At 41.9% G+C, this 25,598-nt stretch overlaps 1 protein-coding gene across 10 annotated transcripts; it reads right to left on the reverse strand.

The window, feature by feature from the left end:
* Positions 1-1,658: 1,658 nt before the first annotated feature.
* Positions 1,659-25,593, reverse strand: CCDC122 (coiled-coil domain containing 122). Of its 10 annotated transcripts, none has more exons than XM_084844946.1 (6): positions 25,482-25,593; positions 15,870-15,940; positions 13,264-13,421; positions 8,799-9,197; positions 5,410-5,526; positions 1,659-2,315 (listed from the first exon to the last, which is right to left on the reverse strand). In XM_084844946.1, the coding sequence occupies exons 3-6, from the start codon at positions 13,375-13,377 to the stop codon at positions 2,166-2,168; spliced, it is 780 nt and encodes a 259-aa protein (XP_084701072.1). In that variant the 5' UTR covers positions 13,378-13,421; positions 15,870-15,940; positions 25,482-25,593; the 3' UTR covers positions 1,659-2,165. The 10 variants fall into 10 exon arrangements, with proteins under 10 accessions (XP_084701072.1, XP_084701069.1, XP_084701068.1 ...); XM_084844943.1 differs by lacking the exon at positions 25,482-25,593 and adding an exon at positions 24,110-24,172; XM_084844942.1 differs by lacking the exon at positions 25,482-25,593 and adding an exon at positions 17,296-20,879.
* Between the last annotated feature and the right edge of the window lie 5 nt (positions 25,594-25,598).

Here is a 25,598-nt window from a genome sequence, read left to right on the forward strand (position 1 = left end):
TAAACCAGCACTGCAAAACCTTCTCAGTGTATTTTTTTTTTCTGTTCGATTTCCATTTTTGCATTAAGGACAGGGGACCTTTTTTCAAAGAAACAAAAACCTGCATTTAAACATACAGATTAAAATATCATTCACTTGTTCCTTTCTGTAATAATCAGGGCCACTACTACGGGGGGGGGGGGTATTTGGCAAAGGCTGCAATTAATACAATTGAGATGTCCTTGATTTTTGTGGGGGTGACAAAAGGTAAGATTCTAACAAGGACCTAACCCTGCTCCAGACAAATTCAAAGAAAACTTCCATAGCAATTAATGGAGTCAAACTGAGCCCTAGCGGAAGAAAATGGTGGTTCATTTCATATAGCAGAAATGACAGGCAGATCAAATGAATTTTATCCTTCTGTTCTTTTTTCTGATCAGGACCCTCAGATTACAGATAAGGTGGCCAGGTTTTGTACAGCTGCTAATGTGTCCCACAAACTTTTAGTAAAATAGTACTATTCCAGACTGATACTGTGGGGACATGTTAAGGGGGAAGGAGTGCTATATTTTTGTATAATTATGCACATTGTGTGTAAATATTATACATGTACATGTAAGGTGCTGATCAATGATCTTAATAAAATTTATCTATCTATAGCTGCATCTATTTCCCCCCACCCTACCGAAAACCTCCCTATCCAAGACCAACCTTATATCAAACAAAATAATCAGCTCTCTAGAGGGAGCGGGGGCAGGGACAGGGACACATTAAAAATATTTAATCCATTTGTTTTAGATACTATGACATTTAATTAAAATAACCTACACGGAGTCCAATGCGAAACTGCAGTGACCATCTCTCAAACAGCCTCTGTTTCTGAGGCCCTAGGATTAGCTCTGTCATTGTTAAGCATTTAGAGAGAGTGCGTCACATCTGCTACATATATTTGCTAGATTGAGCTACATGAAGGTTGCTTTACCTGCAGACAGAACTCATCAGTGCCCCCCACCACAGTATACAAATAGGGAACCCCCCCTCATATTCCCTTTAACTCAGTCGTATTCAAGTCATGCTGAATACTTGAATTCAACAATTGTTGAATTCAAACAAGTTGAATTGTTGAAAGAAACAAGTAGTATCAATCAAGTCCTTTAGAAGAAAAATATACAAACAGCTAATTCAGTTAGTGCAGCCAGTGGAGGCTGGTGGCTCCGATGTCAATGGGGCGCTAAATTCGTTCCACATTTCAGTCAGAACTCTAAAGGAGCTATCCAAGGTGTTTCTGCACCTTGGATAGCTCCTTTAGAGTTCTGACTGAAACCTGGAGCAGATTCAGCACCCTACTGGCATTAGAACCACCAGCCTCCACCAACTATAACCCCAAATATAAACACAAGTAGTTACAAATCTTCAGGCCCAATGCACGTAACTGAACCTACTGCCTTATTTTTCCTTGAGAAAGTCACTTTGAGAGGGGGGCAGTTTGAGTGGAGTCCCAACAGATGGAAGAAGGAGTGCTTAACTCTTTCCAAGCCTCCTGCTTCTGCATTCTAAATTCAACCACCATCTCCTCCTCCAAACCCTTTTTTTCCTCACAGGGCTCCAAACATATATTAGTGCTCACAAAAAGAGCTGTCAGAATTTAGTTATATGCATTTGCACATACCATGTAGTTTAGGCCCCCACTTCCAGTGTTTTTATTTAATGCTCAGTATTGCAGCCTTAGTACATTTCACATATTATGTCATGTTTCACCATGGCAAACTGTGCACCTGAGGTTTTTGTCTATCTGAATAAACTAAACATTTTTATTTTTTTATTTTTCCAGATTCCAACTTGGTATAGCTTTGCATGCCATAACATTATTCCAAAATCAGCTCTATCTGGTGGATTCTTAGAACTTATTTGTGAATCCTAAAAGCAATTAACATAACACATTTTATAACAAATCAGACAGTGAACAGCTGGCTGGGTGCACTTCTACTTTTTCCGAGTGCATATATCACAAATTCATTCCTTTTATTACTAGATTGTGATTATAAGCAGAAAAAATGCAGCATCAGATAGAAAATACAGAACAGGAGATAGTATTTTAATTATCATTCATGAGGCTTTTCCAAGTATAAGATTCACTTAACAGTTTGCTGCACAGAGAGAACAGGCCATATCCTATAATGAGCCTATCAATCAGTTACTCCAAAGAACTTCCTCAATTCTGCTGCTTTTTCTTCCATCTGTTGAATGTTCCAGTGCCACTGTCTTTTGTTGGATTGTAGCTTGTTCACTTGACAATGCAAACGTTTTAGTACAGCTTCATATCTTTTATTCTGTACCTGTTACAGTAAGAATAAAACCACTGAGAGATGCATAAACATAACTGAATACAGAACACAAATGGGCTACAAATAGGTTCTTAGGGTACAATCCTGTACACATTAACTAGAGAATATGCGCCATTGAACACAGTGAGTCCCACTTCTGAGTAAACATGTATAGTATTGCGCTTTTACAGATATTGGGCAGTACCTTGCACTGCCCCATGCTAGCAAAACAGACAGCTAGCACAACAGGAAGTAGAAGTTCCGGAAATGAGCGGAAACACTTCTTTCCAGGATGGGTCAGGTCAGTGGAGGTCATGGTCCCAATCCAAAATAAGTGTTTTTTCTCATTTCCTGGGTTGTTTCAAGAACCACTAGTTCCTGTTTTGCTAGCAGTCTGTTCTGAGACAGTGTAAGGTATTGTCTCATAAGGGTTAATGCCAGACTTCTGAAATTTACAGTGCAATCCTTTTACATGTCTACGCAGAAGTAAATCCTCCTGAGTTCAATGGGACTTACTTCCAGGTAAGTGTGTACACGACTGAAGCCTCAAAGAGTGATGAAAACTGAACCAGAATGTTGAAATGTATTGGTTTATCAACACGGCACAATATTGGTTAAGCCGCAAATTAACTGTCCTATTCTTTCTCCTTTAGTACAGATACAAGTGGTAGAGACCTGCTGACAAGCTTGATCTTTGACTTATTTCATTTTCAGGGATTGTCTATAAATTGCATTTTATGTATTTATGACTTTTTAGTTTTATTCATTTCTATGACATGCCTAACAAGAGAATTCCAATGCTGTGGAGGGACTCATTCATAATATATGACATGCTTTCATTGGATGGACTTGGTTCTTTAAGGAAACCACTAAGGAACCACTTAGAGGCACAATGTACATGTCACAGCAGAATAAAAGGAAGAAGGCAGCCTTATGTACAGTAAGGTCAGGGGTGGGAAACCTGTGGCCACAGGTTTCTGAAGACCTTTGGGCAAGACCTCCTCAATGAGGCCCCTCCCTCAGTGAGTCTACTTTCTCATTACCATTTTCTCTAGCCACTATTGCTCCTTATCCTCTTTGACATCATTGCTACTACTTGCTTGCTTGACAGGCTGAGAGCAAATAGGCAGTGGCATCTACTGCTCCTCCTTCTCACCACTTTGCCTGGGCCAAAGTGAGAAGCAGGTGAATAATCATGTTGCAATGGTGAAGAGGAGGAACAATTCCAGGGAACTCTCGTCAATGGGCTCCTGCTGTGGTGTGGGCCCTCAGCAAGTGCCCAGTCATGCCTACCCTTGACATTGGCCCTGCCTGTGGCTCTCTAGAAGTTGTTGGACTCAGGCTCCAACTCCCGTCAGGCCTATTCAGCATGACCAATAGTTAGGGATTATGGTAATTGTAGTCTGACAACATCTGAAGGGCCACAGGTTCCCCACCGCTGGCCTAAGCCATTTAGGGCTCTAAGTTAAAACAAACATTTTGAATTGAGCACAGACTGTCACGGGAAGCCAGTGAATACATGGATTACTGGTGTCATGTAAAGCGCCTTCCCCAACCTGGTGCCCTCCAGATGTTTTGGACTTCAACTCCCATCAGGCTGTGCCAGCACGGCCAATGGTCAGGAATGCTAAGAGTTGTAGTCCAAAACAGTCTTGAGGATACCAGGCTGGAGAAGGCTGATGCACAGGATAAACAGCATGAAGCCAGAATTTGAAGAGATGCTGTGGGTATTGTTAATATACGGATAGGCCTACTCCAAACTACACCACCTAGCAGTCTCCTGTAAACACTGATCCGAAAAGTTGGGCCTGATTCAAGGTAGAATCCTGCTGGACCTCACAGAGGGATCTTGAGAAAAACACCACTTTCTGGAACTTCCTTGCAATCTTTTTGCTTGGAATTATTAAACCTTCCTTAGCATATTCCTAGAATACCCATAACCAGAAGGATCAGAGGACCCACTCACAAGGTTCCTGTAACCCATTGGTGCATCATGAGACACCATTTTGGGAACCAGTACACCACAGTCATTCAGACAAATGCAAAAATCAGTTAGCTGCTCTCTGAAATCTATGTTACTGGAACAGAGGGCATGGCCATCAAGGTTTATCACAAGAAGCAGTGGGATACAAGTGTTGACGTTGTTAACATGTAACATTTTGATTTTGTGACCCAGGTATTTGAAATATTATTCCAAGTCTTCTAAACTCGATGTACTACAGTTGTGGAGTACATGGTTCACACATTAAATTATAAACAACAATAATCTGACTATCATGACTATTTCACACTGCAATCAAGTAAAATAGCAGCTTTGATTGTGTGTGTGTGTGCGCGTGCATGCGCATGCAGAATGGAGGCAAGGGAAATTCTAACAATACTGGGTATCCCAACTTGCTTTTTGTAATATCTTGTCTGATGAAGAGATGTGGAGCCCTTAAAAGCTTACATGTTTTTTGTTATCTTTGAGTTGGCCTAATGAAGATATTACACCATATAGATTTTGGAATTTTTATTATGGCATGGCTGCCTTTGGGTTTTGTACTAAATTTAGCAGTTCAACAGCAGGACCCGACACTGCCTAGTTGATCTGTTTTCCATCAACCAAGTTGATGGTTCACTTGGGATGGAGACAGTTTTGAGTTAATAGCTGGATTTTATATTTTCAGAAATGGAGGATGAGCAATTATCTGTTGCTTTCTTGTTCCCTCTGGTCCTAGGGGCACTGAAACCATCGCATCATCTGGCAGAACCCAATCTGAATGTCTACAAACCCTCCTACTCCATATCTTAAGACTCTATGCAGACATCCTGACAACGTCCTGTCAGCCTTCCCCTCACCCCATTCCCCTCTCCCCACTGCCAACCTGCTTTTTGTAACCTCTTGCCTGATGAAGAGATCTTGCACATTTGTCGGGATCTTTGAGTTGGCCTTATAAACATATGGCACTAATGGATTTTAGACTTTTTAATTATTGCTATTCTACTGGAACTAGGATTCAATAATTGCATAAACTTGAGCATGTTAGATTATGAGTTCATATTCTAGAACACATGAGCCACAACACAGCTAGAGATGTATTCTATTTAAATGACTGAAACTCACCTCAATTTCTTTTTGAAGTCTAACATGCATCTTTTTCTCATCTTGAAGTGCATTTTCTTTTTCACTGATAGCTTCTTTCAGTACATTAATTTCACCTTCCAGATGTGCAATTTCATCCTAAACAAACACTCAAATAAGGGAATATGAAAAACACTATTTTTCTGATAACTTATTTCTGGGAGATTTTTATGATAAGTGAAATATATGTTCTGATAATGGCTGAAAATTGGAATTGTTTTCAGGTGGACTTATTTATATCCAAATAAATAAATTTCCCAGTGTTGGAAGGTTTAAGTAAATGCTAAAATCGAAACTGATTCATAATTCTAAAATGCTCCAAGAGAATAATGAAAAAACTAACAAAAAATGGAGTGAGTAGAGAATACAAGGCAGGCAAAATTGGCCAAGTGCAACTGGCTGTCAAAAGTAGGCCCAACTTCACTGAAAAATGGCTGTTACGTGGCTTCATGCTTTTATTTGCTGCAGAAACAGGCAGCTCTGATATATAGGATCATGAAAGGGCAAAAATGTGGCTTTTCAAGCACACAAAGTAAGATGTTTGGAAACTAATATAGCTTCCCACACACATGCTTGTTGATCCTTACTGCCAAACTAAATGCATGTGTGCAAATGAGAGAGACAGAAAGACACATAATCTGGTATCTCCACGTCTTTTTCTTTGCTTGAAAGCAGCTGAAGGAAGCTGCTAATTTGATCAGGGAAGTTAATTTGATCAGGGAAGTAGTGCTGAGGGGGGGATTTAACCCCTTCTCTTCTGTGTTGCTGTTCTGATCACCGTCTCACAGACACACTCTTGCTATTAGCCCACTGGGCAAAAAAATTGTCATCACATCTAGTTTGGTCCCAAACTGCTGAAACATTATCCAAAATCAAATGTATTTGTGAAAAAGAACTGCAGATTTTCAACATCACATTTACATTCCTGGCTACTTCCATCCTAAAAGGAGCAATACATCTACAGTTTCAAAGCATGTATGTTCCTTTCACCCTTTTGATCCTGCTGTTACCAACCAGCATAAGCCAAAGTGGCGTAGTGGCTATAGTGTTGGACTAGGTCTGGTTGGGACAGTCACTATCACTCAGCCTAAACTACCTCACGGGGTTGTTGTGAAGACTGGGGGGGGGGGGGCAGAAGAACCATGTATGAACTCCTCGGAGGAAAGTTGGAACAACAACTTGAGGCATTCATAGAATTCTTTTTACTGATAAGGCATCCTGTAAGAATGACAAAAGTTTTTTGTGTATTAAAAGGGCAAAAAGAACAAATGTTCCAGTTCCTTCGTATTATTGCTGCTTAATAATCTCATGTAACTCTGTGCAAGCAGATAATATGGCTGGGAGCAACTGGCATCTGACCCATGGTAAATCCTGCCATGCTCAAAAACTGTCAGTGCCGAGCCTCAGGCAGCTGCAAGGTGGGAGCTGGGAACTAGGTCTCAGAGCCATGTAGGTACAGTTGAGTCTGCTGTTCCCCAGGCAAAATCTCAATCTGACCTGAAATTTCCAGGTCTGGGGGAACCACTGGGTTCTGAGTGGGCGTAGTTGTCCTTTAGCCTAAAATCATATCGTGGCATAGGAAATAACACTTGACCTGCAAACCTGGTGGCTCATTGCATGAGGCGGCAGGCAGCACAAACATCTGAAGATTCTTGGTTCTAATTCTACCAGCTCTTTCCACTAGCAATACCAGGGAGACTGACATGTGGCTGACCCAGCTCAAAACAAAGCTGCAGGGAACCCCATTTACTGCTGTTTACTGTAGGCCTGTTCAGGTGTCATGCTAAGCCATGATGGTTGGGGGATTTCCGCTAACCACGGTGGCCTAACATGTGGGGGGACAAAACCATGTGCCCCGTAGTTAGTATGCCACCCCCGCTAACCAGCCTCTTGCAAAAGGGTTAAGGGCCCCTGGGGTGGCTTACTGTGTAATCTGGCAGGCTCTCCAGTGGTTGAAATGGGTTCCAGGGGACTTCCAGGCTGCAACCATAGAGTCTGCCAGTCAGCATCTGCCACTGTGGGCGACGCTCTAGCTGCTGTGGACTTTCTCTGTGGTCGCATAGCCATTTCAGACGCCGGAGTGGCCACCAGGATCCTGTTTGTACCACGGAGGATGTCAGAATGCTCAGTAACCACGCTGGGAAGATCACCAGGTAATGGGGGGGCAGTTAGTGGAACCACGCAGCACCGCATGGTTCCCGGTCATGCAACAGGCTCGTGCATCATGGTTTTGCTAACGCACCCCCTCCGTAGTTACCCTAACCACCCTCCCCCTGTTTGAATAGGCCCTGTGAGTACTTCTGATTGTGGTGGTTTTGGGTACTGTACCTACTTCCTGATGGGCCAGTACATCCTGGATATTTGTGGCACCCAGATCAGGACTTGTATATGGTCGTTAGTTCAACAGATTAAGATTTTGCTTTCAGATATGTCCAATATACCTCATATTTTTTTCTACTCTGCATTCCACATTACTAAATCAAAAGTTTACTAGCAACAAAATAGCTACCACATGTGCCATGGCTTTTGGCTAGTTCTGCAGCATTCGTGATACCTGCACCAATGATAGGGATGTATAGCAGCAGTGGCACTAGACAAAAACTGCAATGCTACACATTATTGTTAACAAATATGCTGTGGGGCTAGGGAGAAAGAAATGAGAAAACAAACATCCATGCTTGGTGAGGAATAGAATACAGAGGCAAGCAACAGTTAGCTTAGCCACTGCCTGCACACACACACACACACACAACTGTAAGACATGCAGAAGTTAGGGGAACAGGGTAATGTTTTCCAGGGTTTGGGCCAAATAAGAAGAAAACAAAAATAAATTTTGCTCAGTGTGGAAGGATGTGCTTATCCCTAGAGTTCATATTTTCACACATTTTCACCATTCAGAAAACATGTTGCTAGTTTGAAAATAAAAGAAGAGCAGTAAATGAAATTTAGCTTGCACAATAAAAGCAATCGTGAGCCAAGGTAATTTGAGCTGTCGCCTGAAACCAGTTTTAAGGAGAGAGAGCAGTTCACTTCCACTAGTACATCATTCTATAAACTAACGACAGCAGCTGACCCAGCTAATTTCAGAGTCAGAGTGGGGACAATACTCAGACTGTGCTGTCTTCAGGCTGCTCAAGAAGCAACTTGGGTCAGCTGCAGTTGTTGCAAATTTGCGGAATGGTGAGCTAGGGAGTACAACATAAACACTCCTCTCACTGTGATCGAAATATCAGGCTGCACTGAGTCAGCTTCTCCTGGACTACTGCATTAAACAAAAAAAATCAGATATGTTTTCAGTGAGGATGCTTTTGGACAAAAAAATGCAACTCTGAATAAAAGATAAACAAGTTGAAAAGGCAAATTAATTGGACCTGGACTGGATTAGTAGCATGTACATCTGGATTCTGAAGAGCAGACATTAGTTCCTCCTTATGTGTAATCATCTCTTTGACTGCAGCTCTTTTTTTCGTAAGCTCAATCACGAGTGGCAATTTCCTTTCTGCCTCCTCAAAATGGTCTCTGTGGGCAGCTATTTTCTCAAAGTAGGTGCTGTTTCTTAGAAGCATCAATTTAAATTCTTCTTCTAAAGTTTGTGTGTCAAATATCAGCTTTACATTCTCAACATACAAGGCTGTGATCTGAGTCTCCAGTTTTTCACAACGATCTTTTGTATTTGTTATGCCTTCATCTTGATGATAGATTTGCCTTTCTGTTCCCTTTCTTTCTGATACAACATAATTCATTTGTATTTCAAGATCCTGAAGCTGAGTCTACAGAAAAATATAGTAATATAAATATTAAACAGTAAAAAGCTAGGTTTTAGGTAGATAGCACTAAACCAGGGGTAGGTGTCCTCCAGATACTTTGGATCACAACTCACATAACCCCTGAACATTAGCCATGGTGGCTGGAGCTTATGGGAGTTGTTGTCCAAAACCTCTATAACAGGGGTCCCCAAACACTGGGCCACGGACTGGTATCTGTCCGTGGCCTGTTAGGGACTGGGCCACAGTAGGGGTGTGGGAACCCCCTTTACCTTGGGTCCGCGGGGGGGAGGCAATCTGTCCCTCCCCCCCGCCCGGGAATCCTCGCCAGCCCTGGCTGGCTCCTCTCCACGGCAAGTCTGCAGAGCTGCCAGCCGGCTCCAGCCCTGTTCTTTGCAGTAATAGCCTATTACTGCAAAGGACAGGGACGTAAATGGCGTCTGCTATGCGGACGCCATTTGCGTCCCAACGGCCGGAAGCCCTCCCCCGGCCGGCAGCTCCGCAACGAGTCCAGGGCTGACGAGAATTCCGGGGGGGGGGGACAGATTGTCCCCCCCCCGCAGACCCAAGGTAAGGGGGCTTCCAACACCCCTACTGTGGCCCGGTCCCATCCCCCCCCCATCCGTGGAAAAAGTGTCTTCCATGGACCGGTCCCTGGTCCCAAAAAGGTTGGGGACCGCTGCTCTAGAGGGCATCAGGTTGCCTTCCTCTGCACTAACTATTCACACAATGGTATAAATGGTTGATGTTTAATTAATGGGTTATTTTTTATTTCAAACGAAACAAACCTGTGAAATCATTATTGTTAGCACAATGAGAACTTACATCACTTTAAAAAATACATATTGTTCCATTTTAACTTGGAGGAAGCAATCCTATGCCCCCCCCCTCCCCCGGACAGTGTCCAAGAAAGGGCTCCGATGTTGGAGCCAGGAAACCACACTCCCTGCCCCCTCCCCCTTGTAGCTGGCATGGAGAGAACTGCGTCGGCTACCTCTCGGCACTCGGAAAACGGAGCACAGAGACAGGGAAAAGGGGGCATTCCCGGGGGCAGGTTGGGGAAGAGACCAGGGAGGGGAGGAGATCCTATGGCCACCCCAGCCTCCTTCCCTCCCCTTCCGAAGTGCAGCCACTAGACAGGCGAAATCACCCACCCTGCAGAAATGCAGGGCAGCTGGAGCACAGGCCTCCCGCCTTGCATTGGAGACTCAGAGGCTGCTGAGTTCAGATGCTGCTGACAATCCACATAAGATTGCGCCCTAAATGTGGCATTCTACTCCTTTAAAATTAAAGATCAGAAATTCATTACTTTGTCACTGGCCTTCTTAAATTTCTGATCAAGATTTGGTAATTTTGTCATAATAGCCTTGATTCTTATGGCTAGATCTGCACATTCAAGATAAGTTTGGAACAGTGTTACTCAGCAGCTGCTACCCACCCCCTCACCCAATTACAAAGCTCTTTTGAGTTTTAATTTAATTAATGTCACATTCTATGTGGATGCTTCTTATTCCCACCTGAGTACTTGTAATGTGGAATGGTGGCTTCAGTTGCATGACAACTTCAGTTGCATAGACTCCATGGGCTTCTCTACACCAGGCTTTTATTCTGCACCCTCACCGGGACTCCTGCTTCCAGATCTTTTAAGGTCACCTCCTTGATATGTGCTTTTTTCAGGGATTTCCTTTCTCTGCAAGTTCTATATGTTTCATTATACAGGCACTAGATGGTGCTGTGGTATAGCAGAACTGGATAAGTACACGAGCTGTTGGAGCGCTTCAATCCACAATTAAAATGAAATGCTGCATTTTCCCCATTAAGAAAAAAGCCACATTAAGTGTCAGAAAGCACAGGAGAGGCCTTGGAGGGTGACGACATCATGTAACGGACCCACAAACCACTGTGAGTGACCAGTCACTGGCACACAGTAAAAGCCTCATGTAGAGAAGCCCGATGTGTCTATACAAGTGAACAGACAAATTTGGAACTTAGGTCCACCACTCTGCCACTGACAACTATCCAGCTCCAAAGTAGTTGTAAAGCTGGAACTAGCCATAGCATAGGATATCATAACCATATTGTCTAAATGATGCATCTGTTAAAGGCATGATCTTTAACAGCTGTAATTTCCCTGAGTAAACATGGAAAACCCTTAACACAGCATGTTAAACTGGAAGGTTTTTTGTTAATTGAATCTTTACATATGGAAGCACAGTCAGAAGAACATTCAAATGCAAGAGGCAGATGTACGGTATGTAGATGCACTACTTCTCTGTTATGACTCTTCTGGATGTTATGTGAATGGGAAGACTGTGGAGATGTATGATTAAATCAACCAGATAACATTGCTCTAGAAAGTTCTTCCATCTTAGGGAAATCTCTCTTAACCAACAGCAAACGTTCCAACAAAATTCACAGTTCCAGCCAGAGGCACTTCCTCCACTGCGGAGGTGAGAGCTCACAAAACATCATCATTCCTACACCTGGGAGTGAGCTCTTGACCCACCTAGCCTATCCCACACTGCAGGACCTTTCCAACAGGTACACTTGATGCCCTTTTAAAGGCTGTTGGAGCTGGTTATGTACAGTGTGGTATGGATGTTAAGGTTTAAGAGAGAGAGAGAGAGAGAGAGAGTTTGCCTGAATGCATGAGGGTAGGGAGTAGGATTGCATATGCTGGAACCAGTGGAGGCTGGTGACTCCGATGTTAGTGGGGCAGTGGATCCACTCCAGGTTTCAGTCAGAACCAATCAGAAATCTAAAGGAGCTAGTCAAGGCGCAAACCACCTGTTTAAGCAAATGCCTCTTCAGAGTCAGATGAATTTGTATGTTGGTTCAATTATAATGGGAAGGTAGGAGGAAGGGGCATAATGAAATCCACAAACTGCAGCCAAGTTTTAGCAAACCATGGCCTCTCTGTAGGCTTCTAAAATCCTGAACAGAATTCAGGATTTGTCACAGAATTCTGTGACAGAATGCTGTCACAGAAGGATAGCAAGCTGCTTTCACCTTGTAATTTGAGCACTCCAGCCCACAGAGCTGGAATTCAATCTACTTCTATATGGTTCCTGATGACCATTTGAACTGGATTCCCCCCATGTTCTCCTGCACATTCTTCTCCTGGAGTCCAAATATGTGCTCTCTTTGAAACCATGGTTATTTCAGATTCTGGCGGGGAATCACTTTATCCAGAGAGATAAATCTACAGAAATACAGTCTAATGCTGATTAAATGACAAGGGAGGTGGAAGGCACAATCCTATTGGGATAGGCGGCCGCCTCCAAACTTGAAGGCAACTGCCTATCCAATGCAGGGCAGGAGAAGCATGGAGGGGATCGTCCCCTCCTCACTTCAGCTGCCCTGCATTTATGGCTATTTTGGCTGTCTAGCCGTGGGAAGGCGGAGCGGGGGAGGCAGCTGCAGGACGACACATAGGATGTGTCGTACCAGCATTTCCACCTTCCCTGCCCCAGAACACCCCCAGGAACGCCCTGTTTTCTCCACTTCGCGCTCCTCTTCTGAGGAGTTCCAAGCTGCCTGTGAGGCAGCGCAGGGGAGAGGGGGAGGTCGGTTCTCAGGGAACTGACCTCGGAGTGCAGGATCCAAGGTCGGTTCCCAGAACCCAACGTATCCGATGGCCACCTAGCCACTGGCTAGTGGCCATAGGATTGCTCTCTTACTGGATCTATAAACCTAAAATATGAACACCCAGGGGCGTTCAATTATGATAGTGATTGAATAGCAGTCATTTAATCAGTATTAGACAATACCTTTTTTTCTTGTTTTATTTATTTTTTATTGTGAAATTTCAACAAAATGGGAAAACAGAAGGGGAAAGGTATTAAACTATTTCTGTAGATTTCTTTTGGATCCTGACAAATATGTGCCCCACCCAGATATAATAAGTATTAAAGCAGTTAAGTTTTTAAGGAATTAGTGAGGCTATTCCACTTGGCTGAAAAGTTCCCTCAGCCAATATACAGAGATTACTTGTGTCTCCAAAAAAACACCCCCCAAAAAGGCTGTCCCTTTCTTCCATGACACTGTAAAAAACAACAACAACACATATTACCTGCAGCTGCAGAAGAACAGTCTTGCCCTTTTCTATTTCAGAGGCTTGTGTATTCTGTTGCTCTGCTACTTGTTTCACAACTTCAACTAATGATGGAGAACTTGGATTAGCCATGCTTGGAAAAAAAAGACAGCACTGGAAAGTCTGGGAGAAGCAACCTGGAAAATTGTGATTACAAAGTACACTGTTAACATAAGCACTGTTTATTTCAAGATCTGTTCTCAAGATCATTCAAACAGGAGCCTGTGAAGTGAACTCCATGTTTTGTTTTTTAATCTCACCCCTAACCATATATTTTTCATATGAAATGGAATAGAATTATTTTTATTGTAATTATTGGCTTGGATCCTAAGATGAGCTAGCTTAAGAAAGTTCACAAAAAGAAAGCCACCTCTCCCTGGCCCTGAAAAAGTGTCTCCGGAGGTGGGGTCTCCTTGAACAATTAATGATGGGACACGGAGAACTGCTGGAAGAGGGGAAAATCACCCAAAGTTGGGCTTAGATCCTTACATAAGCTAACTAAGGGCACAATCCTATGGGGATAGGAGGCTGCCTCCAAACTCGGAGGCGAGAGCCTATCCAATGCAGGGCAGAAGCACGGAGGGGATTGTTTCCTCTGCACTTCTCCTGCCCTACATTTGCGGCTAGACAGCCGATTTCAGCTGTCTAGCCGTGGGAAGGCAGAGCGGGGGAGGAGGCTGCCAGACAACACATAGGATGTGTCATACCGGCATTTCCGCCTTCCCTGCCCTGGAACACCCCTAGGAACGCCCCATTTTCACCGCGCTCCTCTTCCGAGCGCAGAGCACGGGGCTGTTCCGCACTGCCTGTGAAGGTCCGTTCTCTGGGAACTGACCTCAGAGCAGAACAGGCTCTGAGGTTGCTTCCTGGAAACCCAGATATCCTACGGCCATCCAGCCACTGACTAGCAGCCATAAGATTGCTCCCTTAAGGAAGTGCATAGAAAGAAATTTTCCTGTTCCCTCTTCCCCCCTGCAACCTATCCCACGTTGTTCTGGAAGGCCCCCTGCCCCTCCAATGAGGCTTTTCGGGAGGAGGCAGGTAACTGCAGTGGGAAGGAGGGAACAGGGAACATTCTTCCCGCACATTTACACATTTATTAATAGGTACATTTTTTCCACCTACTCCTTAAAAATTTAACACTTTTAAAACACGTTGTAAGTTATGATTTCTTAGCCTTTTTATATATTACTATACTATAGAATACATCTAAATAAAATATATAAGCAGTGCTTTCCCAATACTATTTGTTTTATTTTTTCCCATGTGTAGCCACTTTTCAATTTAAAAACCATTTAAAAATCTGATTTATATTTAAACAAAATGTAACCTTTCTATAAAAAGATTACTGAAAACTTTTTATTTTACATGTTTAGTTTCTTTCAAAGTTTTTATTTGAAAACTGTGTGCATATTTTTCAGTGCATTATTCCTCTGCTACATCAGATTACTTTAACTGAAACAGGTACAATAAATATATTGTGTATTTCTTTATTTCTGTACTGCCAGCAATCAGTCTGGTATCAGTCATCTACAGAGGGTGTGTGTGTGTGTGTGTGTGTGTGTGTGAGAGTGTGATATTCTTAACATTTACATGTATATCCATTCTGTTTAGGAAAGCTGTGTTTTTTGTCTAGCTTTGCTTCTTGTTGAAAATATTATAATGAATGTCTTTCTTATTCAAAATACTGTTCTGGTACTCCCTCGAGATTATAAAATGCATTCCTTAGAGCAGGGGTGAGCAATTTGTGGCTCTCCAGATGTTGGACTGCAATTCCCAACGTCTCTCACTATCAGCTATGCAGGCTAGGGTTAATGCCAATTGCAGTCTAACAACATCCAACCGTGTCTTAAGAGGTTGGGAGGAAGCTCTTCCTGACAGAGATGTTTCTCCTTTCCCTGCTTTGATTCCTCTGCCAGCCTCTTTTACTTCATTTCCAACATTTCCAGTATCATCTATGTAAAATAAAATACATTACTTTTTATTATTTCATCTCTTAAACCAGGTGTGGGCAACCTGCAGCCCTTGGCCTAATTTCATTTTGCCCTCAACCTAATTTCAAAAGCCTCCTGCATGTAATCAGTTCAGACATTTGGCAAGAGCTATCTGCCCCTTTGCTGGCAGCCTGCTGGGCAGGAAGGAAGAAGGAGAGAAAGAAAAGGGGGCGGCAGAAAGAAAAAGGGGTGATTCACCCACTTTTGGCTCTGGCCCTGCCTACTACTGACATGCGGCCCCCAACAGATTACTCTCAAGGGAGTATGGCCCTCAGCAGGAGGGGGAGAAAGGCTGCTCACCTGTTTTCAACATCTTTCCTAAATTTAAATAAGCCAACTAAAATAACAAATATTGTGACTACATCAGGACATTAAATGGGAGAGCCTTTTAAAAACCTATGGGGCCTGATACCCGAAATAATAAACACATAGGCTGTGAAAATAAAAAGAATACTTTTCAAGGATGATTTTTCTGAAAAGATATTATTCTTGTTACTCTATGCCCTTCAGAAACTATTTGAACTAAATCTTGGTTGAGACAGATCATGATCTTTGTGGCAACAGTTGTATAGGTTTGTGACTTTTCCTTACAGCATCTGTACAGGAATATAATTTTCTGACAACATCTGACAACAACAGAATAGTAGCTGGCAAGGCCTTTTCTGTAAAGAGAAAACAGATTACCATCAAAACTGACTGATTAGAGAAAGATAATTCTGTTTCAAATATGTGAAAGGCATATCTTGAGGAGATAGGACAACAAAAACAGTGCCAGAACCACAGAAAAGAATTGACTGATCCAAGAATAAATTGCATACCAGTTATTTCAGAGGCAAGAAAAACAAAAGTCAGCTTGATAAATTCAGCAATCACACCATTGTCAACAATCACACCAAGCCTTTTCATTTGATGAAGGCCCAAGCCAATAGGGTTGGTTATTTTGTGACTATGTTTTTATTTTAATACATTATTTTTGTTGTTTTACATTGCTGGTAATCATTCTGAACCTCTAAAATGGAGCAATCCAGAAATGTAAAAGATACAGCAGCCAACTGGGGCCTACATTAGTTTAAATATAGGATATGACAGTTCGTAGGCCTTCACATTAGCCTCACGTTTTACCTAGGTTATTGGGCCTCTAAATTCAATCCATATCAAATAAATTCCTCACATATGCCTTCTGCCTACAGATTCTATCCATATATTTAAACAGTTGCCCAAACCTGCTGATATATCAGTTTACTAGCCATGAAGCCAAGTATGTCAATTTTTATTGATTAAACTCTGTGACTTTAAAGCAATCAGTTAATCCAGTGTTTTTCAACCTGTTCCTCAGATGCTTATTATTAATTTCTCTGTTAGAATATCAGTAATGGTGGACAAATTTCCCTGAAAGAGGGTTTGCCCTTCACTACCAGAATGCTGAGTTGCAGGGCACACTTGCAGTTTACGCAGGGGAACAGTGAGGCTGAACAGGCCTGGCCAATGCCCTAAGCTAATGGAGCATGCCCTAGAATCCTCTCCAATGCACAGGGGTTCTGTGGTAAACAAGGAGGGCTCCTCCACAGATATGTCAACATAGAAAGCATTACTTCAAGGGAAGACATTTGCTTATTACCAGAACTTCAACACATATGCCTTTTTGAGCTACCAAAGAATCTGTGATAACTTACACATTATAAAAACAAAAGCTACCTTCTGTTGATTAAAGGAAATGCCATATTTGATATTTTCTTTTTCATTGCATGTTAGAATATTTAAAGACCCAAAATAGCCTACAACAGTAAACAAATGCACTCTTAATTTTCAGCTCTTCCACTTAAAATTAGCTTATTCTTCTTCTGGGGGTTTTATGGCAAAGCAAGGCCTAAAGGCCCTATTACCAGCACCTACTGACGTCAACTTAGTTCAGGAAGTTAACTCACAAACTGCTGGCTAAGTTATTGTCAAGCATAAACCACCAGATGGCAGAGATCATAGAAGACTGAATCTCACAGATCTTAAGGAGAGCACTCACATCCCCAACAGGAGCTCCCATTCTCTCAGATACAATCCCATAGAATAGGGTTGATTGTCTCTGATACTCCACATGTTGCATAGATGTCTGAATCCACTTGCCCAATACAGAATAGATTGCTTTGAACTGCAGTATCCAGTTAATACTCAAAAGATACAAACTTGCCGAGCTCGACCAGACTGATTGAACATTTTAAAGTCTCATAAATTAGGGCAAAAGGAGAAAACTCTGCAACCAGTACTGCTCTCCCCCCCCCCCGCCTTTTTTGCCATCTTTGAATACACAGGCAGCTCTTAATTTCACTGTGTGATGAAGGTATTTGAACATTAATAAAAGTCCTATATAAGGCCTGCTTTGCTGTACTATCCACCATTTCATTTCCTGTGATGCCAACATGAGCTGGTATCCAACAAAAGCCAGCCCATATGCCCGTTAAACGCAATTTTTAGCATAAGGCCCATATTTCATTTACAAAGTTGTTCTTGAAACCTACACCACCAGATTGAATGGCTACCAACCCAGAAAGGGAATCATACAAAACAAGGGCATGAGTTGGACGAAACTCCATAATCCATTCTAGTGCCAAAACAACGGCCACCAATTTGGCTGACGTTATCAAGATCTAGTCAGAAAGGCGATATCCTTTATGTATCCCAAAACTAGGTATACAAAATGCCGCACTAGCACAACCATTCACAGGATCCGTGGAGCCATCTGTATAGATCATATAGCACAAGCTCCACCAAGCATGAATATATTCCATCGTTTTAGCACCCAGAGTGCCAATCTGGTGAATTCCCATCTTACTAATACCTACATCAACCAAAGGGGGAGACCACATGCATCCATTTGGATTACAATTCCCCATACTTGGACGAAAACTATTAATAGCTTGATATTTATTGAACAGATTATGAACTCAAATTACATACGGGCTTTTATTTTTGAGTTTCTTTGGATCTCCAAACTCCCAAAAGTCATCGAAAAGGTTACGTAAGGGGCCCTCTTGTGGGATACATAACTTGTCCCATCACATAAGATCCAGGAATTTATGACAAAGGTCATTTGGCCATTCTCCACTAGCTCCTTGTAAAGCAGTACAAGGAGTAGTAATAAAAGTACCATTAATAATTCTTAATGCCCTCGATTGTACCTTATCTAATTGATGTAACAAAGTAGGAGAAGCAGAGCCATAAACCTGGCAACCATAATCCAGTAGTGTTCGAATATAGGCTCGATAAAACATCAATAAAGTTTTCTCATCTGCTCCCCAGGTACTTCCAGATACTGTTTTCAGCATATTTATCTGAAGACTACACTTTCAAAGTATAAAGTCTATGTGTGCTTTCCAAGTTAACTTTACATCAAAAATTACTCCTAGAAACTTAAAAGTATGCATCACTTGAATTTGAGTATAACTTCAAGATGGCTGAGTAGGCAACCACCCATTGGGAAAAGACGATACCACCAGTTTTACTAAGAGAAAACAGAAAACCCCAGGAATTTCCCCATTCTTCTAGTTTACTAAGAGCCAAATTTAGTCTGGATATAGCAGCTTGCAAAGACCTACTATGAAACCAGATCACACAATCATTTGCATACATACTAATATCAACAGCACAAGGGAGGACCTGTGGAAGATCGTTAATAATGGCATTAAATAGGAAAGGACTAATAACACTTCCCTGGGGAATTCCATTTTCCAGAGGCTGAGTCTCTGGTAGTTCAGACCCCACCCGAACTCTCAATTGCCACCCATATAAATTATTTATTTCATATAAATGAAATAAATAAATAAATGTTGTGGTTTTAAGCTTTCATATTTCATATTGTTTTATGCTACGCTTTGTGGTTTTAATTTTTGTGAACCGCCCAGACAGCTTCAGCTATTGGGCGGTATAGGAATGAAATAAATACATGCAATAAAAAATCTTGCAACCACTAAAGGATTCTGCCTCTCAGACCCAACTGATAAAGCTTGTATAACAAGCCCTCTTTCCAAACCATGTCATATGCTTTTTCTATATCCAGGAAGACTGCTACACAATATCCTTTACTACAAAAGGATTTCCAAATCTGTTTCTAAACAAATGATGTTACCCATGACATGATGGCCATGCTGAAATCCACTTTGCACCGGAGTCAGTAAGCCATGTTTTTCCATAAAAGCAATCAATCTAGAATTAATCATATGCTTCATCACTTTACATAAACAAGAGGTGAGCGCTATGGGTCTATAGGAAGCTGGATCAGATATGGACTTTCCCAGTTTACCAATAGGGAGCACAACTGCCTGCTTCCATCTTTGAGGAATCGTGCCCTTCCTCTAAATTACATTATAGAAACACAGGAGTATTCTTTGGCATTCTCCAGATAAATGTCAAAGCATTTCATAACTTATATAATCTTACCCAACGGAAATATTTTTGCTCTTATTCAAAGCCTTCTCCAACTCCCAAGGAGCAAAATCTATATTCAGTACATCCTCAGTACAAGGGTCACTATCCATCAGAAGAAGTAGAGGCTGCCTATGTTGTAAAAAAGAATTATCTGACCAATTATCCCCACTACTAACTTGTGGAAACACTCCTGACAACAATTCAGCTTTTTGTGAATTGGAATTATATACATCTCTATCAAAAGTTAAAGCAGGAATGCCCTTATATTGACTACATTTCCCCCCCCCCCGCATTCTCTTCAATTGGCGATACACCAATGATACCAGCATATCCATGCTAAGATAGCTGCAAAACCGACACCACCTAGTTCTTTTTACATCTCTTAAAGTGCTTTTAACCAAAGCTTTACAGCGTTTATACTCTACCAAGTTTTCTGATGTAAAGGATTGTCTAACTTTCCAATATGCTGCATTACACATACTAATAACCCTACTATATTCCTCCATCCCCCAAGGAACAGTTACATGGGGCCTAGATTTTGGCTTACGCTTCAGGATAGCCAGAGAGGCAGCATCTATTAATCCTGTGGTAAGTTTATCACAAAAGACTTCCACATCCCTTATACTAGAGATTCAAAGATGCATAGACATTTTTCCTGGAAAAGTTTCCAATTGACTTTATTGAAATTCTAGGAAGAAATAGAGCTATTATCAACTAATTACCCTTCCCTTTACATGTTATTTTCACTGGGAAATGGTCACTGCCCATTGAACTTCCCTGTAGAAACTCCCATCTACATAAAAGAGCAATTTGTCTCGATGCAATTCCCAAATGCAAACAAGAGAAGCTGCCCGTATATATCATAGTGAGTAGGCTTTCATTCCAACTAAAACTTGACCCAAACCCTCCACACTTAGAGGAAGGCAGGGATTATAAATATTAACCAGCCGTAAAACACCTGAGTCATTAATTAGCAGAATATGCACTGCTAAAACTTCAACATTTGTATCCTGTACAACCACCTGTACATAACCTAATGTCTCCCATATAAAAATAGCCACGCCTCCTCCCACTCGAAACTCTCAAACCTTTCAAAAAGAGACATAGCCTGGCAACTTGAAATTTAAAGATTGCAACAACCAAGTTTCTTGTATACAAATGATATCAGGTAAAATCTCCAAAGAGGAGAGAAGGTGTTTCAATTCTTGGCCATGGGCAACTAAACTATGTGCATTCCAGCTCCAAATTTCCAATCTAGCAGAATTAGATCTCAAGGCTACCTAATAGCTCACAAATACTCTCAGTAGTTAGATTTTCTACTCCCAGAAATTTACCAGCTGCTTTCAAAATAATCGTCATTTTCTCGGTCTTCTTTTGGGTTTGAACTGTACAATTAATCACCTTTACTACAAAAGCAACAAAGCGGTCCTTTTTAAACACAAACAGGTCTTTATCAGCAACCCCTTCCACTGCTAAAATAGCAGAAGAGGACACTGAGGGAACAGAAAGGAGGGGGGGGGGGTAAGCACTTTGCTCTCCCCTTTTTCCTGCTTCTTATAGCACACAACAGCTGTTGCGCAGGACGCGCCCAGCTTCACTCTCATGGTTTGGATGTCCCAGGATCTCTGGGCAACTGGACCACCTCTAAACATAGGACCATAAGATCCCCCAGTTACAGCAAGTTGGAGTAGAGGAGCCATCACACAGTTGGAATGAATGAGGGCCCACACACTTTCTACACTGTACATTACCCCAGCATACCACAGCCACATGCCCAAAGGCTTGGCAATGAAAACGGGGGGGGGGGGGAATGTATGGTCTAATCCTAAAAACCTGATATCCAAGCATTAAATGCTCGGGGAGAGTTTGTCTCTTGATTGAGAAAAGAACAGTAGCTGAAGGAAGAACCTTGACACCCTGTCTGTACGTAAAAAGCTTAATTAGAGTAACTACGTCTCCCCCAAAAGCCTTTTTAATATCAGCTTCCATAACTCCCAAAGGAATGCCCAAAGTAACTCCTCATTTCTCAACTTGGAAATGAGGTAGTTGACAAGACATTTTTCTCTTCCCTAAAGTCCGTAGGAGCAGCATTTTATCAACCTGTTCTTTACTCCTGCACTCTACTAACAAATCACCACCCTGTGTACGACGCACGCAGACTACATCTCCCACAGCTTTTTAAATCCACTCTAATTTTATAGTATTTACATCTCCTATTTTCTCTTGAGTTAGAGACTTAACTACCACAAAAAAAAAACCTTTGATTTTTCCCCTGCTATAGGAGAGACAGAGGGAGAAAATTCCCTAAGTCCTTTTAGGGCATCTCCTGTTTTCTTCCTCTTCGCTCAAGACCCATCCCCATGTTCCTCCTCACCCCAGTCTTCCACATGTCCCTCTTTACTGGTCCCTGACTCAAGTAAAGTCCCCCATTTTCCACAACACCCCCTTGCCATGCGGGAGGCCTCTTCCTCTCTCTTTTTCCCACGCCCCTTTCTCCATGAGTGGCTTCGTTGCTTTCTCCTTTCCCTCACCTCACTCTGCCTTAAAATTAGCTTCCATTGACTGATCAACTAAGGGCACAATTCTATGCATTTTTAGACAGAAAAGGGTCCTACAACTCCCAGCATTCCCTAGCCACCATGGCTAGCTGGGGCATGCTGGGAGTTGTAGGATTTTTTTCTGTCTAGATATGCATAGGATTGCACCCTAAAGCTTTAAATATTTAAAGCTTGTAACCCTACATGCAACACTTATCTATATATAATGCAAGATAGCCAGCAAGAGTGTGTGGCTGAAACACAGACCGAACTTCCTTGTTCGCTTATCTTGAATTACTGAGGTAACCTCTGGATCTTTCTAGTCATGTAAACAAACCTTCATTGACCTTTCTTTATTCCTTCATTCTCTATGCTGTCAGCTAATTAAGACTGTACTTCCACACATACTTGCCAAGATGTAAGTCCCACTGAACTCAGTTGGGCTTTTTTTCAAGTAAACATGTTTTGATCAAGCTGCCAGGCAGTGTTTCATGCATTGTCACGTATGTTTCTTGGCATAAACAATAAATTGGTGCTTGAAGGGGGAGGGAGCTTTTACAGTGTCTTGCAAAATGTAGGAGATTCAGGAGAGATAAAAGGAAGTACTGCTTCACACAGTGCATAGCTAAACTATAGAAATCACTTCCACAAGATGCAGTGATGGCCACTAACTTGGACGGTTTTAAAAGGAGATAAGGCTATAGAATCATAGGGTTCAAGGGGCCTACAAGAGCATCGAGTCCAACCGCCTGCTAAATTCAGGAAGCCTGATTCCTACGCAGTCTCCCATCCAAGTACTAACCAGGGCTGATCCTGCTTAGCTTCCGAGCCAAGATGGCTGTATACCTTTAGAATTAGAGGTAGTATGTATCTGTGAGCTTTTCTACATGAGGCTGTTAATCTGCTATATCTACTTTTGGTTTCATCACAGAACTGAGATCCAAGCACTACACAATGAGCGTTACCTTCCCTTCTGTTCGGCTACATAACCTCTAAGTGTCACTGTGGTATAGCAGAAGAGCACAAACGCACAAGTGAAAAAAGCAGTTTCTTTTGCTTTTACAATTAAATACCACATTTTCCCTGCTCTAAGAAAACTCGCTGGAAGTGCTCTTTAGATACAGAAGCAAAACTGGAGAGTCACAGCATTGTCTAAAGAACACATAAACAACTGTGAGTAGGGAACAATGAGCGCATGATAAATACCTTGTATAGAAAAACCTTGAATTTCAGATGCTGGGGAACCCAAGCAGGAGGATGCTATTGACCTTATGTTCTGTTTGTGAGTTTCCCAAAGGCATTGACTTGGCCACCAGGGGAACAGAATGCTGGACTTTGCTCTGATCTAGCATGGGTCTTCTGTTTTTAACATTTTCCAAGCAGGTTCCTTTCCTCTACACAAAAAAAGCCTTAGAATTTGAAATCTGGACAGCAGAATTTCTAGTTCCTTTTTCCTTTCCAGAGGTGTATTCAACTGTGGTGAGTGCTGGATGCATATTACACCTATTATTGCTCAGCTGCATCAGCTGCCCATTAGCTTTCTGGGCTCAGTTCAAGATGTTGGTTATTACCTTTAAGACTCCAGTCAAATGTGCAAGAGTAAGCTGCCACATTAAACTCATTGGGACTTATTCTGAGTAAACATGAGTAGGATTATACTGTAAAGCTCTAAACTGTCTGGATTTTGTGTACGTAATTGAGTGCCTTCTCCCACATAGTCCTCCTGTAAGCAGGGCCGGTCCTAATATTATATAGAGTGAAAACAAAAAGGCAAAGCAGAATGAGCATTCACCAGTCCCACATGAACACAGGCTATCTTAAGATAACAAAAGGAGACCACACCTTTCTTTAGTGAAGAAAGAAAAACAGTTTACTCACAAATATTCTTGCACATATAAATGCAAGCACAGCATAGGGTTTCAAGAGAGTTTGTTCAGTCCATTTTGTGTTCCATTACATAGGCAGGAGCGAGAGACCAAGCATGCACTCCCAGCAATGAAGAGAGGGAAGAAGCACAGGAAGCCACACTGTAGGCTATAGAGACCCTAGGGCTAGCTATGCCCAAATTCCCATGAACTAATTTCAACACTGCCCCCTGCAACTTGCAGATGAGTTTGCAATATTCCCAACAGATTGAACATTGCTGCAACCTAAGGTGTATTTTGTGGGAGAAATTTTGCCTGGAAGTCTCCCTCCAACTCAGCCCCACCTCTAACCTACTGGAGGAAGAGGATTTTATAACACCTGAAGCTGGGACTTAATTCTCTGAGGGTACATTCCCTTAGACTATTATGTAAAGCTACCCAGTATGGCTTCTATTGATGCTTTTTACCTAGTACTCCATCTAAAATTATGTCCAGCTTTTTAAATATAACTCTCAAGTAGTTTCTCTCTACTTTTGTTTTGTACAAAGGAACCTTTGTGTTTTACCTAAGGCATTTATTTATTTCATTTCCAATAGCCGAAGCTCTCTGGGCAGTTCACAAAAATTAAAACCAAAGAGCACACAATAAAACAATACAAAATATATAAAACATTAAAACCACAGTAAACAATACAACCAGAATAAAACCAAAATAAAACCTAGGAGCAGTGCGGGGATTTAAAATACAGATTTAAAGACAGCAAAGCTAAAAGTCTAAAGAGCTAAAATGCCTTGGAAAATAAAAAGGTCTTCACCTGGCCCTGGAAAGAATACAATGTAGGTGCCAGGCAAACCTCACTAGGGAGCTCATTCCACAGCCGAGGTGCCTCAGCAGAAAAAACCCTCCAAGTGACAGCTTAATTTTATATTTTCAAAAATTGGGGAATCAGCTATTATTTATTCAAGAAGCATTTGGGGGAATTCTAGGTGCAAGCTGAAACCACCTCAGCACATGATAGAGCCTAATTTGAATGTCTGCAGCCTCCTCCCACCTTCCATCTTTAGACTAACTAAATGCGGACTCCGTGGATCGATTATCAGCCACTTTTCCCTCCCTCCTTCATTTACTATCCTGCCTGATGAAGAGTTCTGGAGAACTCAAAAGCTTGCACACCATTTTGTGTCCTTGAGTTGGCCTAATAAAGGCTTTGCCCTAATATGGATTCGGGAATATTAACAGTGGAATACATTGCATTGCTGTTGTAAACCACTCTTTCTCAACCCCCCACACAACTGGAATGTGCAGATAATGGGCTATATTAAGATCAGCAAAACAATTTTTAATTTTTTTTGAATGAAAACCACATTTTTCTCATGAAATAAGACTTGTGACAGAGCAAGAACACTTTTTTTTTTTTATACTACGTTTTCTTTCTCGATAGACATGATGCAGCCGCTACTAAAACACAGCCTCAATAAAATTCCGTATTTCTCCATTACTTC

The sequence above is a fragment of the Heloderma suspectum genome, chromosome 3 (genome assembly GCF_057233095.1).
Source record: "Heloderma suspectum isolate Gila_16-S chromosome 3, 16-S_ref, whole genome shotgun sequence".
In the NCBI taxonomy this organism is placed as follows: Eukaryota; Metazoa; Chordata; class Lepidosauria; order Squamata; family Helodermatidae; genus Heloderma; species Heloderma suspectum.